Source organism: Urocitellus parryii, chromosome 1, assembly GCF_045843805.1.
Source record: "Urocitellus parryii isolate mUroPar1 chromosome 1, mUroPar1.hap1, whole genome shotgun sequence".
Lineage (NCBI taxonomy): Eukaryota > Metazoa > Chordata > Mammalia > Rodentia > Sciuridae > Urocitellus > Urocitellus parryii.
In genome coordinates this window covers 126,164,807-126,180,803 of record NC_135531.1, presented here as the reverse complement: position 1 = coordinate 126,180,803, position 15,997 = coordinate 126,164,807, and the positions used below count along the sequence as shown (strand labels likewise).

Sequence of the window (15,997 nt, the reverse complement as noted above, 5' to 3'; positions counted from 1 at the left end):
GGGGCATGAGACCCCAGAGGTGCTGTCAGGTACCATTTATCAAGTACCGTGAGCAGATGCCACACCCAGCACCCAGCCTGTGCTGTCTTGTCTAGTTCTCACCTGGGGCTGGTGGGGGGGAGGTGTGCCTCCTACCTGAACAGGATCCCAGAGGACTGGTGACCTGCTGTGGTCACAGGGCTGCTGGTGGTGGAGCTGGGGCTTGCACCTGCATTTGTCACCAGTTCACTGCTCATCAAGATGTGATGGGTCCTTCTTTCCCCTGCCTCTAAGTGAGAGGTTCCAGAGCCCCCTCACATCCTTCCTGCCCTTTGATCATCTCTTCTTACCAGCTCCAGGCCCCCAGAATTATCTTCAGCTCCCCTCCCCACCCAAGGCCCGACCCCATCACCTCTGGGCTCTGCTGTGGAGACACCTCTGACCCGGCTTCCCAGGCCTTATCTCCCCCGTTCTTCTCCCTGTAGCCAAAGAACTTATCCCCTTCTGACCACCAGTCTATTCCCGAGCACAGACCACACTTCACATCTGGTGTCCAAGATTATAAAGAAAGTATCGCCCTCCAGAGAAACCACTGTGCCTGCCCTCCCTACAGTGGCCCCTTGCTCTCTTGGCCTGGCTGTTGGAGTGAGCAGACTTGATTTTAAGGTTGGGCCTGGTTATCTGTGAGCTGGGGGGATCCAAATTTCCCCCAGATTTACATGGAACCTGGAGAAGCTGAACAGACACTTGCAGAAAGGCTGCTCACCCAGAAAAGCCAGACCAGGGGCTGCAAAAAAGATTAGGGACAGGGTTTTTTTTGTTTTGTTTTGATTTGTTTTGTTTTCAAAATCCCCTTTCTTTTCCAAATATGTGGAATTAGAACTTTGGGGCCACATGCCAGGGTCACCCTCCCTGGATAAGCACCAGTGCTTTAGTTTGAGCACTTCTGTGACTTTAAAGGACTCCTTCTCACCATGAAGGACTTGGGTGTTCATGGGTTAAATAGAACTGGGCTTGTGAAAGGTGCTCAGTTTCCTGCAGAACCCAAAGGGAAGAGTGGACTTTGTCATCGGCCTTAGTATTGCCAGGGTTACTTGCCCCCGAGCCTGGGTCTTCTCCATGGCTGCCTCACCCTGAGCCCTGCCAGATGCTCCACCCCATACTTCCAGGCCCAGCACGACTGCCCCCAGAGTCCACTGCCCCTCTCCTGTCCTCCTGCATGGTGCTTCTCACACACCACAGTGGTCAGCAGACTTTCTATACCTGCCCTTCTCCTCTTCTGCTATTTCCTCCCCTACTTGGAGAAAGGTCCAGAGCTCTGGATGACCCACAGGAGGCTAGCTAGTGAGCTGTGTGAAAGGGAGCAGGATCCAAATGCCCCTGAAGCTAGAGCAAAGGGCCCAATCCAAAGGACAGAACTACAAGGGGTCGGTGTGACATCCTATGAAATCATCAATTTCCTCTGTAGAGGAGGCTGCAGTCCGATTTGACAGAGGCTCTTGGGAAAAATGCCTGAGGGCTTTCTATTTTATGTGGTCACTATTAATTTGACAAATGCCTACTTTTAGAACAACCAGTATGTGCCATGTTCAGTTCTAGGAGTCGGGCCTAGAACAGGAAATAAAGAAACACAGCCCATGCTCTCATGAAGCTAACTTCCAGGGAGCCAATGATGGAACCAGGTCCCAGGGCTTCATTAATACAAGCAGAGTGGGTAGAGTAAGGGAGGTGAATCACAGATAGAACGTTGGGTCCACCTCTGGTCACTATAGATTAGGACACGGAGGGTGCTCAGAATGAAGACCAGAAGTAAAACTTCATAGCACGTGAAGGAAAGGCGAGCACTGGGACTGTTTGATATAAAAAGATGTGATGTCGAGGGAATTTCATTTCTATCTGTGTTTGGGGAAAATTTGAAGCTTTTCTGTTTTATTTTCATTGTTACTCTTATTATTTTAGGGTCAAGTTTTTTTTCTTTTTTCTTTCTTTTGTATTTTTTTTCTTTTAGCAGAGGCACAGTTTGTAATTCAAACAAAAATTACAGAGAAACACAAAAGATATTCAAGTAGGGTGCTGTCTTCATTTTGAATGCTTTTGTCTGTTTCCCAAAATATTAATGTGCCATAATTCCAAGCAATCCATACAGGCCAAATTTACGGCTGATATTATTTCCTCCCCAAATTACGGGCTCCATAAAAAGTGGAGTCCTAGAAGGCACCGAGCCAGGCGATCTGGCTCTTAGTCTTGGTACCATTGGGTCCGCAGCGTTTCTTCACAGCAGGGTTTGAAATAGACACGGATGTACTCAGCTTGATTAACCACAGCCCCAGCCAGATGGTTCAGATTAAGTTTTAAATTTTTATTAATGGATTAGAGATAGATAATGTGTGAGCATAGGAAAATTCCAAAGGCACAGGGGGCAGACTGTCTCCATGGCCCCCTTATGGCCGCTGTCCTTTCAAAAGCAATTGCTATCATGAGTTTTTCATGATGTATTCCAAGAAGACTGCCTGCACAAGCATATTTATGTGATTGCATATTGATGTGTGAGGGCATATACGGACATTTCCAATAGTGCAGTGAAAAGAGAAAAAACACAGTCCTGGACACTCAGGTTGCCTCAAAGGCCATTTCTAGCAGCAAGAGCCACCTTTGCTGAGGACGAGGGGGAGGCTGCAGTCCCAGGGGCCTGAGCTCTGCTCTCTGGACCATGGTGTTTGGAACATTCTCTGCTGTATATTAGAGTCAGGCACAAAGCCCTGTACCCATCTTCCACTCACCTGCTGTGGTTTCCTGTAGAAGAACAACTTGAGGGGACAAAGAACCAGAAAGAAAGGGACAGAAGAATAGGACTTGAGTAGCTGTTGGTAAATTACTTCAAGATGGCAGGGGAGTGGCCTTTGGGGTGGAGAAACCAAAAATCCATGGTCTTGCTTGAAAGAGTCCACTGCACCTCTCCTGTCCTCCTGCATGAGTGAGAATAGGAGGAAGACCTAGTGCCCTGGAATCCGCTCTCTGCCCACCACAAGGCTCATCTCTGGCCACCTGGGCCATGGCTCCTGTTTGGAGAGTTGTCATCTGAAAAGAGGAGGCTGGAGGAGCACCTCCGTATCCTTCAGTGCCACAGAGATGGCCATGCTGAAGGGTCTAGTGACAGCAGGATGTGGCTGGATGAGAGACGGTTGGGAATGCTGTACGTGGACGAGCTTCCTGAGGCACCAGGGGTCAGTTGCCTGGTACTTCTGTCCCTTGGGGGTCTGGAGCCCTCCTCCTACTCCCGGAATCCCCCACTGCCTCTGCACCAGGAGTCCTGCGGCTCAGAGATTGTTCCTTTTTCACATGGGGGAATTCATTTATCTCTTCATTCACTGATCCCTCCGTTGGCTCATTTAATAAGCAGATATAGAAGGTCTGTGCTGGCAGGTGCTGGGGACTTGGAGGTCAGCCACACTCGCAACCCTGCACTCACTGCCCCTTGGGGGACAGACAGGACATGGGCGGTGGGAAACCAGTGTGGGAAGTGCTGTAAAGGGGAGATGCTAAGCGCACAGAAGGTGACAGATCATAATGGACCTTGTTGAAGCCATGTGAGGATATCCAGAGGCTGCAAGGCAGGTCTCTAGAGCATTTTTGGCAGAGGGGACCAGAGGAGACCTAGTGGTGGGAGGAGCCGGCTCCTCCAAGGAACCACAGGTGTTCAGCCTGCTCCAGGGGTCAGATATGATGAGCGGCAGCCCAGAGAGAGTGCAGAGCCAGGGCACGTGAGATGTTGCAGGCCAAGGAATGGCATGGACTTGATTTTGGCTATTGGGCAGCTATGGAGGCTTCAAGAGGAGTAATTTGGTCGGGCAGGACTACATGTTCTGAAAACGTGGGGTAAAGTCGGCAGCTCTGCCCATTGTTCTCATCCGTGGGCTTCACAGCAGAGCAGGTCACAGCTCCTGGACAGAGATCCCTCTGTGGGGCAGGAGGCCCACACTCCAAGCTGGGCCCAGCTGGCCCAGCTTCATAGAGCAGAGCCAAGCCAAGGCCCACAGGGAAGCCTCTGTGGCCACCCAGCATGGAATTTTCCTCTTGGAGCTTGACCCAGTTCCTTGCTATTATTCTGTCACTCTGGGTGAGCTTGTGGAATTCCAAAAAGGTTAGACATTGGAGAGGAGGGCTCATGTTACCAGGATCTGGCTTGCACCCTGCCCAAATGGCTCCAGGGTTTAACTTGCTCACCTCTGGGGACCTGGGTCCATCAGCTCCTTTATTGACCAAGCTGAATCCCTAGGTTGTCAAGACCACCTGGCATCTTGGCCAATGACAATGACCTTCACCGATCCTAACACAGCAGCCCAGGGTCCAAGGGAACTAGAGAAAACACAAAGGGCTGGTCACTGCTTTCTTCAAATGCCCATGTCAGTTTCTCAAACTTAATGACCTCTTTAAACCTGTCAGAGCAGGTTTAAATCTTGTGCCTGACAGTTCTCAGGTCATTCATGCTTGAGTGAGGATTGGCCTTGGGTGGTTGTTTCTGCCCACAGAACACATTAAAAGACAGATCCTTCCACACCTCCACTTGCCCAAGCCCTTATCTGTTCTCATCACTGTCTGCTTATGTTGTTCCTAAATGGGGCTCATGTTCTCCAATAGGTTGTAACTGCCCACATTTGCCAGAGCCCGCTCAGCACCACACAGGAAGACTCAAGGAGGGAAGCATCTGATGATGTCCCTAGGAATGTGAGATAAATTCAGGTGACAGAGCAGCAGAGGCAGAGTCTAGCGGCTCATCAGGACAGGCCACGCCTCCTCAGCACTCATGCCAGCATTTGAGGTTGAGTTCTTCTCACTTTTAGGTGACAGTTTTCCATAATGACAATGGTGGGGGTGGCAGTCAGCGGGGCTGGGTGCTCACCATGCATCAGGTGCTGTGTGAGTACTTCAGAAGCGTCTCATTCATTCCCTCAAATAGCAGCTCCATTTTACAGTTGGGAACACGGAGTTCCAGAGAGTTTGCTACTCGCCCAGGTAACCCAGCTACTCTTTGAGAAAGTGGTGACCTGACTCCATATCTGAAGTTTTAAGGACAGCTGAGTTTTTCACTTGCAGTTTTGGAGATGTCACATGAATGAAGCACCTGTCACCGTGGTGGCATGGGTGATATTCTGCCTGCTTAGGATTTCCAGATTCCTGAGCCCGTGTGTGTGTGTGTGTGTGTGTGTGTGTGTGTGTGTGTGAGAGAGAGAGAGAGAGAGAGAGAGAGAGAGAGAGAGAGAGACAATTAAGCAAGTGTATGCAGGGACTCGACAGTGTCTTAGGGACTCAGTGGTTTGCCTATGGTCCTAAGTGCCTGTATATCAGAGTGGCGGGGCAGGGGGGAGGATGCTCCATCAGACATGACATGGGTCAGGGCAGGGGCATGACTAGGGTATCCCATGTGGTCTTTGCTTGCACAGGGCCAGGGGCCAGGGTGGGCAGCACTACCAGCTGTTTCTCTGGCTCCCAGGGGTGGCACTGCAGAAGGTGTGTGTCAGGTCCTGCACTAACTGGGCCTCCTGTACGCAGGTGTTTTTCAGAGGCATCACTGTGAACGCTGTGCGAGGCTTCCCCATGAGCGCCGCCATGTTCCTTGGGTATGAGCTCTCGCTGCAGGCCCTGCGCGGGGACCAGGCCGTGACGAGCCCATGAGGGCCAGGTCATTGTGCTTCCTTCCCAGCCAGTTGTGAGTATGAAACTCCTCTCTTCATTGTGAAAATGCTGTGGCCTTCTGAATTTGTTTTTCCTGTCACCTGTGGACTGGCAGTGTGCTGAGTCCTCAGCGACTGGGGTGGGCACAGAACTTCCCTGGTGTGGCCAGTTCGCCTCCCCTTGTTCCCATCCCACAGCCCTCGAGAGAAGTGCAGGGAGCTCTTCTGTTTCAATGGAGTGACCAGGCTTGGAAGGGAGGACTCCCCACAAGGCCTCCACTCCCTGCTCAAAGGGCACCACCTCCCCACCTCCCTGTTGAACTTCAGAGCCTCAGTGTGAGAGCCTCCCATAAGCTCCTGCGGCCCTAGAGGACAGGCTTCTGCCACCATTCCTGGCCTCCTGTACTCCCTGCTTTTGAAAGATCACAGAACCTTCCCCCTGCCCTTTAGACAGAGCCCATCTTTGACCCTGCCCCTTCTCCAGCCTCAAATCTCACACCTTTCTGAACATCCCATCTCGTCCTCACCTCTAGGTCCTGCTCAGGCTGCGCCCTCTGCCCAACTCCCTCTTCTCCCTCCTTCCCCCTTGTCTTGGCTTCATCAGATCTTTGTCCAGCAGCCCCAGGTATAGAAATCTCCTCCCCCAGGATGCCTGCCTGATTTCTCAGCTAGGACGAGGGGTGCCTGCTGTAGACACCCCATGCCACCCGGGTGCATTCCACCTGCCTGATTGCTGACCCGTTCCCAGCCAGGTGAAGGCCCCAGCACACTGCAACCACCCCCCTGTACTGCTAGGGCCTCCCACAGAGCTCCACAGATGGCCTCCCAGCAGCCATGACTACAAACTCTCCCAAGGAAGGTCTGCATCAGAGAATTCTAGAAAACTTCCAGGACCAGCCCTGGGAGCTGACTTTAAATAAAGTGCTTCCAATTTTTACTAAAGGACTGACATTCACAGCTCTTCTGGCTTTTTGCTCCTTTTTTTTTTTTTTTTTGGAAATAAAAGGAAAAGAGTAGTAACACATTTTGCATAACTAAACATCTTCGTGAAGAGTTATTGCATTTGGATAATGTCCAGGGCAGGGCGGGGCAGGGACATTGTCATGTTTACTTAAAGATGTGTTCAGATATCAGCCACCCCCCCCACACACACACACCTTTAACAGGTAAAGGTAACTTTTCAAAATTCTATAAGAAGATCAACATAATTTTACTGTAGAAAAGATGGAAAATCCAAATAAAGTGGAAGTGCAAGATAAAAATACCTGCCACCACAGGAACTTGTTAGTATTCTCCCAAGCATTCTTAATGTGTCTCCCCACGTTCCGATTGTACTTTACACAGCGTTTTATAACTCACTCTTCCTGTCTGATAGTTCAGGACTATTTTTCCATGTCATTAAATCTTCAGCTACAAAATAGTTTTAATGCCAGCCTCGCGGATCCCAGAGCGGCTGGATGCTTGCCCAAGCTGTCAGACTGTGCCACGGTGACTGTCCTGGTGATCAGTGACTTCAGGAGGAAGGAGGAAGTTTCTAGTGAGCCAAGTCACAACCGCCCTGGATTTGGTCTTTCAGAGCAGTGCCCAACCCAATTGGAAGCTTTTCTTTCTGAAAGTGCTCTCCTCTGCAAGGGCCTTGGACATCTGCTTCCCTTAGGAAAGAGGCCAGTGAGAGACGGGGAGGAGGCTCCCAGCATCCGGTTTGGAGCCTCATTTTGAACAAACCTTGCTCAAGGTGCTCAGCTTTGTGTTCTAAACAAGACCCAAGAATACCAACGCCTTCTACCAAGACCTAGATTTTAATTTACCAAGTAGCTCTAAGATTTCAGGCAGGTCATTTCCAGGCAGCTAGAACACCCTTTTGACAGAACAAGATGACGACTATTACAGGACCAGGCAGCCCTGCAGTTCCTCAGTGGTGGGACAGTGACTGTCTCAAGAGTCCCTTGGGTACAGGTGCAGGACTGATGTGGAGATCGTTTCTAAGTGCCTGCCAGGGATAGAGGACCCAACATCTCCATTCTCAGGGAGGAAAAATACTTTTTGCCATTTTTTCCCCTGCCTTATTTCCCTCTCAGGTACAAGTAGTGACCCAGGGACAACATAAAACCCCAATAAACAGTATGTGAGATTTCTGTTTTGTGATGGATTTTACTTTTATCGTTTACATGGAGAAACCAGAGTCAACAGACAATTCAAGAAAGACATTTGGCAGTCGAGATGGGCTCCCATTCACTGGCCAGCAGCCAGTGAATGGCTTTTCTGAGGTCTCTGAGTCCAACTGGGCATCCCTGCCCATCTCTCAGTACCTTGAACCTTCCTGGAATAATGCTGATCTGTTCTTTGCTTGACATGCATGCTCCAAACCTCAGTGGCCTACTTTCAATTTCAGGAAAATTCATATCCAAGGAAAGGAGACACATTCTTTCTATAATATCTTTTTAAAAACATTTACATATAACCCCAGACGGCCCCCGCCCCCGCCCTTCAGCCACGTACATGTGTTTTCATGGTGAGGCTTGGCCCATTGCTGTTCCATGAGTAGTCACAAGAACTCTCTGAGTGGGTTGTTTGACCCCAAGATCCAAGATGACAGCCTTAAAAGATAATGTTCTTATCTTTCCTCCTTTTCTCCCAGGACTGGTGTCATCTGACCAGGGTCTCTTTCCACTGCATGTTGGGGCTGGCAGCATCTGCCAAACCAGCAAGAGTAAATTTACTGGAGAGAAATCAGGACCCTGGCCATGCAGGCTCTGTGCCAGTTGGGCTTCCAGCCAGTGCACTGGCCTCGAGATGCCTTCCTTCATGACTACAGGCTCTCTGCCCCTCACCCTAGCCTGGGGCCCTAAGCTGTTGCTTTGGAAGAAACCAATGGACCATGGACCAAGCAGTGACCATCTATATCAGCTCCAGATCAGTGCATGGTAAAAAGTCAGGGCCAAATAAACCCTGCTTTTGCAACTGTCATAAACTCATTGGGGAATCACATGGAAGAGCTGGAATTGACTCTAGGTTTTCAAATAAAAGCATTAAAAACCTCTTCCAGTTGTTTCTGTGTCAGATGCCTCTGGCTGACTTCCAAGAGGCACCAGCTACTCTTATTCCTGAGTCTCTTCAGGCCCCTGGAGATGGCATGGCCCAGAGAGACGCCTGCTCCACGCAAGTAAGTCAAGGAACTAGGGATGGCTGTCTGGCTCCCGTTCTCCCAGGTTCCTGAGGTCAGCAGTGAAGGCCACCGTGGTTGAAAAGGACCATAAAGAGAAAGACAGGTAGGTGTTCCCCAGCCTGCGCCTTAAGGCTCCAGAGATGGTGACCCTGAACTCAGTGGGTGGGTGTTCTCTGGGCCTGATTTTCACCTGGAAAATAAAACAAAACAAAACACTATGTCGACACTCTGGTTTCCAGAATGATTTCACTGTTCTGTGTTTTATTTCCTATTAGAACCACATGGGAGACCTGGCTCTTTTGCTATTGAAGTGGCATATCCATGATGTCACTCCCAATTCTGTGTCTGAGGTAGGCAAACCTCGTCCAGCAGAGAGCCCTTTCTCACTGAGCTGAGAAAGGGTCCTCAATACCGTGCAGTCACCACCAGTCAGTCGGAACTAGAATGTAAGATAGATCCACTTGCCATCCTTGGCTTAAATTCAAGACAAGGGAATATCCCTGAATTCCCTTTTAAAAACTCCCTTAGAAGAGTCTCCCTTGGTTTCTCCACTAACCTGGCCCCACTCACCACCACCTTGCCTTTTGGTGATTTGGATCATGCCTCTGAAAATCTCCAACACCAGACCCAAAATGAAGCATGACTGCACACAAGGGAGTTGAAAGTGTAAAGTCTGTCCAGCAGCATCCTCTTGCCCAGCAGAAGGTTCTCCCTTTGGGAGGAGCCCCTCAGCTTGTGCTCCTCTGTTTCTGTTCTGCGCCACCCCTGGTCCTCCTCAACTAGACCATGTCCTGGTGCTAATTCTGGTTGCTCAGATTAATTAGAAGCGGTGTTGGGTTCACAGGATCATCCGGGGTCTTCTACTGGACACCCTGATGAGTCTGCAATACAACAGCCTTATTCAGGTGACCAGACCCTCCTCAGGTTGTCCATGTCATCTTGGTGCTCCTCAAATAATAGGAGGTAATGAGAGCATCACCACTGACCCAGCTCACAGTTGCAGAAAACAGACTCCAAAGTCCCTGAACACCTGCTGAGGACCTGGGCCACTAATCCCTCTTGACAATCCTCCCGTGGTCTCACCGTTCCTGCTGTCCAGCCTGGGGAACATCACCAGCAGAAATGGTGATGATCATTTCAGTGGAAAAAAGAGAAAGTTGTTGGGACACCTAAGTATGGAGTCTCAAGAATTTCTATTGACGTCTCCCATAAATGCCATCAGAATGGCTCTTCTAGACTCCCCTTTCATTGCTCTGTCCCAGCTTCCCTGTGATCCAGTCATTTTCCCATCCCAACCAGTATCAGGAGCATAAGGGCACTCGATTGTTTGTTGAAGGAATGACTGAGTGGCCAACAGACCCTCTGGACAGCTGTGTCTGCAGTCCACCCTCCAGACCCCCCTGCCTCTGTGCTTTTCTCTGGCCTTGACACCCTCACCCCCATCATCTCCAGGGACAGGAAAGTCTGCATTCCAGACCCAGCTAAGGTATACCACCTAGGGCTTCCAGGTTTCTTCCTCTCCCCTCCAGCAGCTCCCTTGTCCCTGGTATCCATATAACCCCAGTGGTATGATACACCAACCTGTGCTAGAGTCACCCCTGTGTGCCCATTTGAGAGGTGGGCCACAGTCTTTCTTATCTGCACACTTGTGAACCAACAATTATCAATAGTGTTCGAAATGAAGGAAGCACATATTTATGGGCAAACCATGGAACATCGTAATTCATGGAGAATTGTCTGTAATAATGGAAATTTAGAGATCTAGATGCCCAACTGATAGGGGGATTTAAATCAATGGAGATGCAGCCATACTCCAGGCAACTCTCACACAGTCACACAGAATGAGACAGATCTTACACATATATTGTGTAAGAAATATTGTGTCAGCAATGTAACAAACATGGAAGGGAAGGGGCAAAATAAGTGCATGTTACTCATTTTCTTTTTACAATATGAATTATAAACGCACAACTACATGGGCAATGAAGAGTCCAGAAGGATATGCACCAAGTTTAACAGTGGCTAATTCTGGGATGTGGAACTGGGGAAAGCTTGTCAATTTCTACTTTGATAATCGTCTCTTTGTACATCAGTAAGTATCTCAGTTCTTACAGTGAGCTTATATTGTGTTATATTTTTTTAAGATTAAAGCACACCTTTTTGCAGAGTGCATGCTGACACTTGTTTTTCAGGTCTCCAGCTGGTTATGCCACACTGCCCACCCCTAGCAAGGCTCTGAGTGACAGCCCTTTGTCACCTCTGCCCCCTCCCCATGCTGGTCAGACACCACCTCCAACACCTGTTCCTGTTCCCCTTCCTCCACAAAAAGCCTCAGGTCTTCCATGAAAGCCATCAGAATGGTCCTTCTAGAATGGTCTCCCAAAGCAGACAATCTCAAGATAGCCAGTCACTGGGAGGAGGGGTCAGCCAGCAGTGGCCCCTGCTTCCTCTTAGATTTTTCTGGAGAAGGTAATTTTTTTTGTTAAAAAAATTGTTTGTTCTTTTTCGTTTTAGATGACAGTAGAGTGTATTTTGACATACTATACATACATGGAATATTCCCATTCTTGTGGTTGGACGTGATGTGGAGTTACACTGGTTGTGTATTCATATATGAACATAGTAAAGTTGTGTTTGATTCATTCTCCTGTCTTTCCTATTTCCATCGTACTCCTTTCCCTTCATTCCCCTTTATCTAATCCAGTGAACTCCTATTCTTCCCTCCCCATCCCTTATTATGAGCAGGTGATCTTGTGGAACACATAGGGTCAACAACATAGGTCTTTTTCTTAATCAACATATCAGCACCTCTTTCTCTTAAAAAAAAAAAAAAAAAAAAAAAAAAAAAAAAAAAACATGTTTGAGTCCGCAGCCCAGAGCTGCAATAGACATGGGGTGACAACATCAAGGACCCTGCCCTCAGGAAGCTTAGTATTCAGATAGGGGCAAAGGACTGCAAGTAGACAGTAAATGCTCAGTTAGGAAAGATGAGGGCTGATTATTAAAGAAAAGGAAACAGGGTTGCTAATACCTGCAGAGCACCCACCCCTCAACCAGCTGCTAACACCTCTAGGGAGTTGCTCCTCCCTACACTGAAGTAGCTAATGATCACCCTCCTGCTAGACTCTTTCCTGCCCTTGGGCAAGTAAACAGGGTAGAAAGTGGAGGTGTGGAAGGGGAGAGGAAATCTGAGATCTATAAAAGAGATAAGACCACTCCCTCCTACAACACCTAGCTCTGGGCCTCCACTTCTCTCCAGAGGTCTGCTGTCTCTGAGCTGTCTCTCTTTTTGTTGTTTTTGTTTTGTTTTGTTTTGGATACGGGAACTCCTGGCACTCCCCAAATCTATTTTGTATTTTTATTTAGAGACAGGATCTCACTGAATTGCTTAGTGCTTGGTTTTTTGCTGAGGCTCGCTTTGAACTCTTAATCCTCCTGCCTCAGCCTCCCAAACTGCTGAGATTACAGGCATGCACCACCAAACCCAGCTTGCTTTCTACTCTTGACTAGGCATTTCCCGGGTATTTAATCTTCAATGCTGGGGGAATAAGGACCCAATCCTGATTTCCAAGACCAGTATCAGTGTCAGGTATTGATTTCTGTGCCATCATCTGGAATGTCTTTAAACAAATGACATGTGCTTTACAGAAACACTAGAAACAGCAGAATTTCAAGTGAGGCACTAGTTTTGGTGTCTTGTCCAGGAGTCGAAGGGCTTCTGCCTTGGCCAGGGAGCTTTACTGGGAATAGCATTCACCATTCTACAGTAGTGATCTCAACAGGGATCTTTCCACTCTTAGAAATTACTGAAGACCTCAAAGAATTTCTGCTTATCTATCAATAGTTACCAGAAATGAAAATTGTAAATTTAAGAAATATTTATTCATTTAAAGTATAATAACCTAATACATGTCAATATGAATAAAAGAATTTGGGAAAACATTCCTTCCAAACAAATATAATGAGAAGGTTTGCCTGGGTTTTCATTTTTGAATGTCTGGCTTAAATAGAAAGCAGCTGAAGTCCCCTATCAGCTTCTGCTTTCAGTCTGTGAGGTCAGTAGACTTTGGAAAATTCCATATATGCTCATGGGGGAATGTCAGTGAAAAAAGGTAACATCTCAGGATTTTACCAACACTGTTTTGACCTCGTGGTCCCCTTTGAGAACCACTGTCCTACAAAACAACAATAAAAAAACCTGTCACCCAAAGGCTGAGAATAGCTTCCTTGGCTGACACATTGCAGAATCACCACTTGGTGGCAGCAGAGGTCAACTAAACTCTCCCAGGTGCCTGCGCTGCAGATGCTGGCCTTGGCCTTGACCATAGTGATGAAGACCTGGGACTTTTACTGTTCCCTGTATTTCCATTTCCTGTAGTGTTATCGTTTCCTGTCCCTGTGGTGGACAGAAACTCAGCTCTGGGTTCCTGTCCCAGGTTTGTTTTGGCTACCAGCATGATCTCAGCAAAATTTGGACCCCTGGGTCTCAGTTTTCCCATCTGTAAAATGATCACACTGTTTCTCCTTCCCTATTATTCATTAAGGAAATTATTATTCAGTAAGAATCAAGGGAGAGCAGCAGACTACCAGGGGAGCCCAGGCCCAGACCAGACCTCCCACACCAGCTGTGTGGGACCCAGGCTCACAGTAGGCCCAGATCTATCCCTTCATCCACGGGGCAGATACCCGCTAGAGTCTAGCCTCTGGCACAGAACCACCCTTCTGACCACCAGACTACCATGGGAGGTCAGGCCCTGCGGCCCAGATTCACCCACATCAGCCTACACGGGACTCAGGCTCACAGTAGGCCCAGGTCCACCCCTCCACCAGCAGGCACCTGCCCTAGCCCAGCCTCCAGCACAGGACTCCCTCTTCCAACCAGCGGACTACCATGGGAGCCCAGGCCTGGCCCAGATACGTCCATGCCAACTTGTGCAGGACCCAAGTCCAAGGTAGGTCCAAGTTTGCCCTGACCTCCACCTGGGAGCCTAAGCCTAACCCACTTCCATCTTGGGATACTGCAGTCATCGCCATAGCCTTCCCCACACAGTAGCCCCTAACTTTGACAACAGACAGGGCCTACAAGCAGCTGCATCTCAGAGCAGGAATCCCAAAGGGAGTGTGAGGCTCATTCTTGCAGCTCCTTCTCTGTGAGACATTGCTTCCATCTTGGGATACCTTAATTATTATCTCAAGTTATCTCTACTATTGCTGCCGCCAAACTTAGATGCAGTAGCATACACTGAGGGACACCAGCAGGGTCTGGAAGTCCAACATCAAGGTAAGGTACAGACAATCTGCACAGGTACTACAAGAATATAGGGTAGAAACTGTAATATCTCAGATCCACACTGCAAGAAAGGAAGACACATAAGACAACATGAAAAAACAAGGGAGGAAATTGCCCCAAACAAACCAGGACACTATAATAACAGAACCCATGGACAGCAAAGTTGATGAAATGTCAGAGAAGGAGTTCAGAAGGTTCATAATTAAAATGATCTGTGAATTAAAGAATGACTAAATGAGCAAATACAAGCAAAAATTGATCACTCTAACAAAGAGATAAGAGAGCAAATACAGGTAGCAAAATATTACTTCAAGAGAGAGATAGAGACTTTGAAGAAAACCAGTCAGAAATTCTTGAAATGAAGAATACAATAAATCAAATAAAAAACTCAATGGAATGCATAACCAATGACTAGATCTCTTGGAAGAAAGAATGTCAGATAATAGACCACAACACAATAATTTTGGGTGACTTTAACACACCTCTTTCTTCACTAGATAAATCCTCCAAACAAAAGCTGAACAAAGAAACTATAGAACTCAATAATACAATCAATAACTTAGACTTAACTGACATATATAGAATATTTCATCTTTTTATGAGAGAATATACTTTCTTCTTAGCAGCACAAGGATTCTTCTTTAAAATAGACCATATACTATGCCACAAAGCAACCCTTAGCAAATGTAAAAAAGTAGAGATACTACCCTGCATTCTATCAGATCATAATTGAATAAAATTAGAAATCAATGATAAAATAAGAAATAAAATCCACTCCAACACCTGGAGACTAAATAATATGCTACTGAATGAACAATGGGTTGCAGAAGACATCAAGGAGAAGACTAAAAAAATTTTATGGGTGAATGAGAACACAGATACAACATACTAAAATCTCTGGGACACTCTGAAAGCAGTTCTAAGAGAAAAGTTCATTGCATGGAGTTCATTCCTTAAAAGAAGAAAAATTCAACAAATAAATAACTTAACATTACATCTTAAAGCCCTAGAAAAAGAACAAATCAACACCAAAAGCAGAAGACGGAAAATAATTAAAATCAGAGCTCACATCAATGAACTTGAAACAAAAGAAACAATTGAAAAAGTTGACAGAACAAAAAGCTGGTTCTTTGAAAAATAAATAAAATTAACAGACCCTTAGCCATGCTAATGAAGAGAAGGAGAGAGAAAACTCAAATTACTAACACATGTGATTAAAAAGGAAATATCACAACAGACACTACAGAAATACAGAAGATAATTAGAAATTATTTTGAAAACTTGTACTCCAATAAAATAGAAAATATCGAAGGCATCGACAAATTTCTAGAGTCATATAATTTGCCCAAATTGAATCAAGATGATATACACAACTTAAACAGATCAATTTCAAGTGACAAAATAGAAGACACCATCAAAAGTCTACCAACCAAGAAAAGCCCAGGACAGGATGGATACATAGCCAAGTTCTACAAGACCTTTAAAGAAGAACTAAGACTAACACTCTTCAATTTACTTCAGGAAATAGAAAAAGAGAGACCACTTACAAACTCATTCTAAGAGGGCAATATCACCTTGATTCCAAAACCAGGCAAAGACACATCCAAAAAAAAAAAAAAAAAAGAACTTCAGACCAATATCTCTAATGATCATAGATGTAAAGATTCTCAATAAAATTCTGGCAAATCAAATACAAAAATATATACAAAAGATTGTGCACCATGATCAAGTGGGGTTCATCCCAAGGATGCAAGTTTGGTTCAACATACAGAAATCAATAAATGTAATTCATCACTTAAATATAAGAATCAAATGATAATCTCAATAGATGCAGAAAAAGCATTTGACAAAATACAGCACCCCGTTAGGTTCAAAACACTAGAAAAACTA

At 46.8% G+C, this 15,997-nt stretch overlaps 1 protein-coding gene across 1 annotated transcript in view; it reads left to right on the top strand.

The window, feature by feature from the left end:
• Slc25a48 (solute carrier family 25 member 48) overlaps positions 1–8,374 on the top strand; it is a 39,775-nt gene extending 31,401 nt beyond the window's left edge. The window contains exons 8-9 of the mRNA XM_077798332.1: positions 5,530–5,686; positions 8,290–8,374. Of these exons, the coding sequence (XP_077654458.1) occupies positions 5,530–5,652 (123 nt within the window). The 3' untranslated portion in view covers positions 5,653–5,686; positions 8,290–8,374. The remainder of the gene's footprint in view (positions 1–5,529; positions 5,687–8,289) is intronic.
• Positions 8,375–15,997: the final 7,623 nt, after the last annotated feature.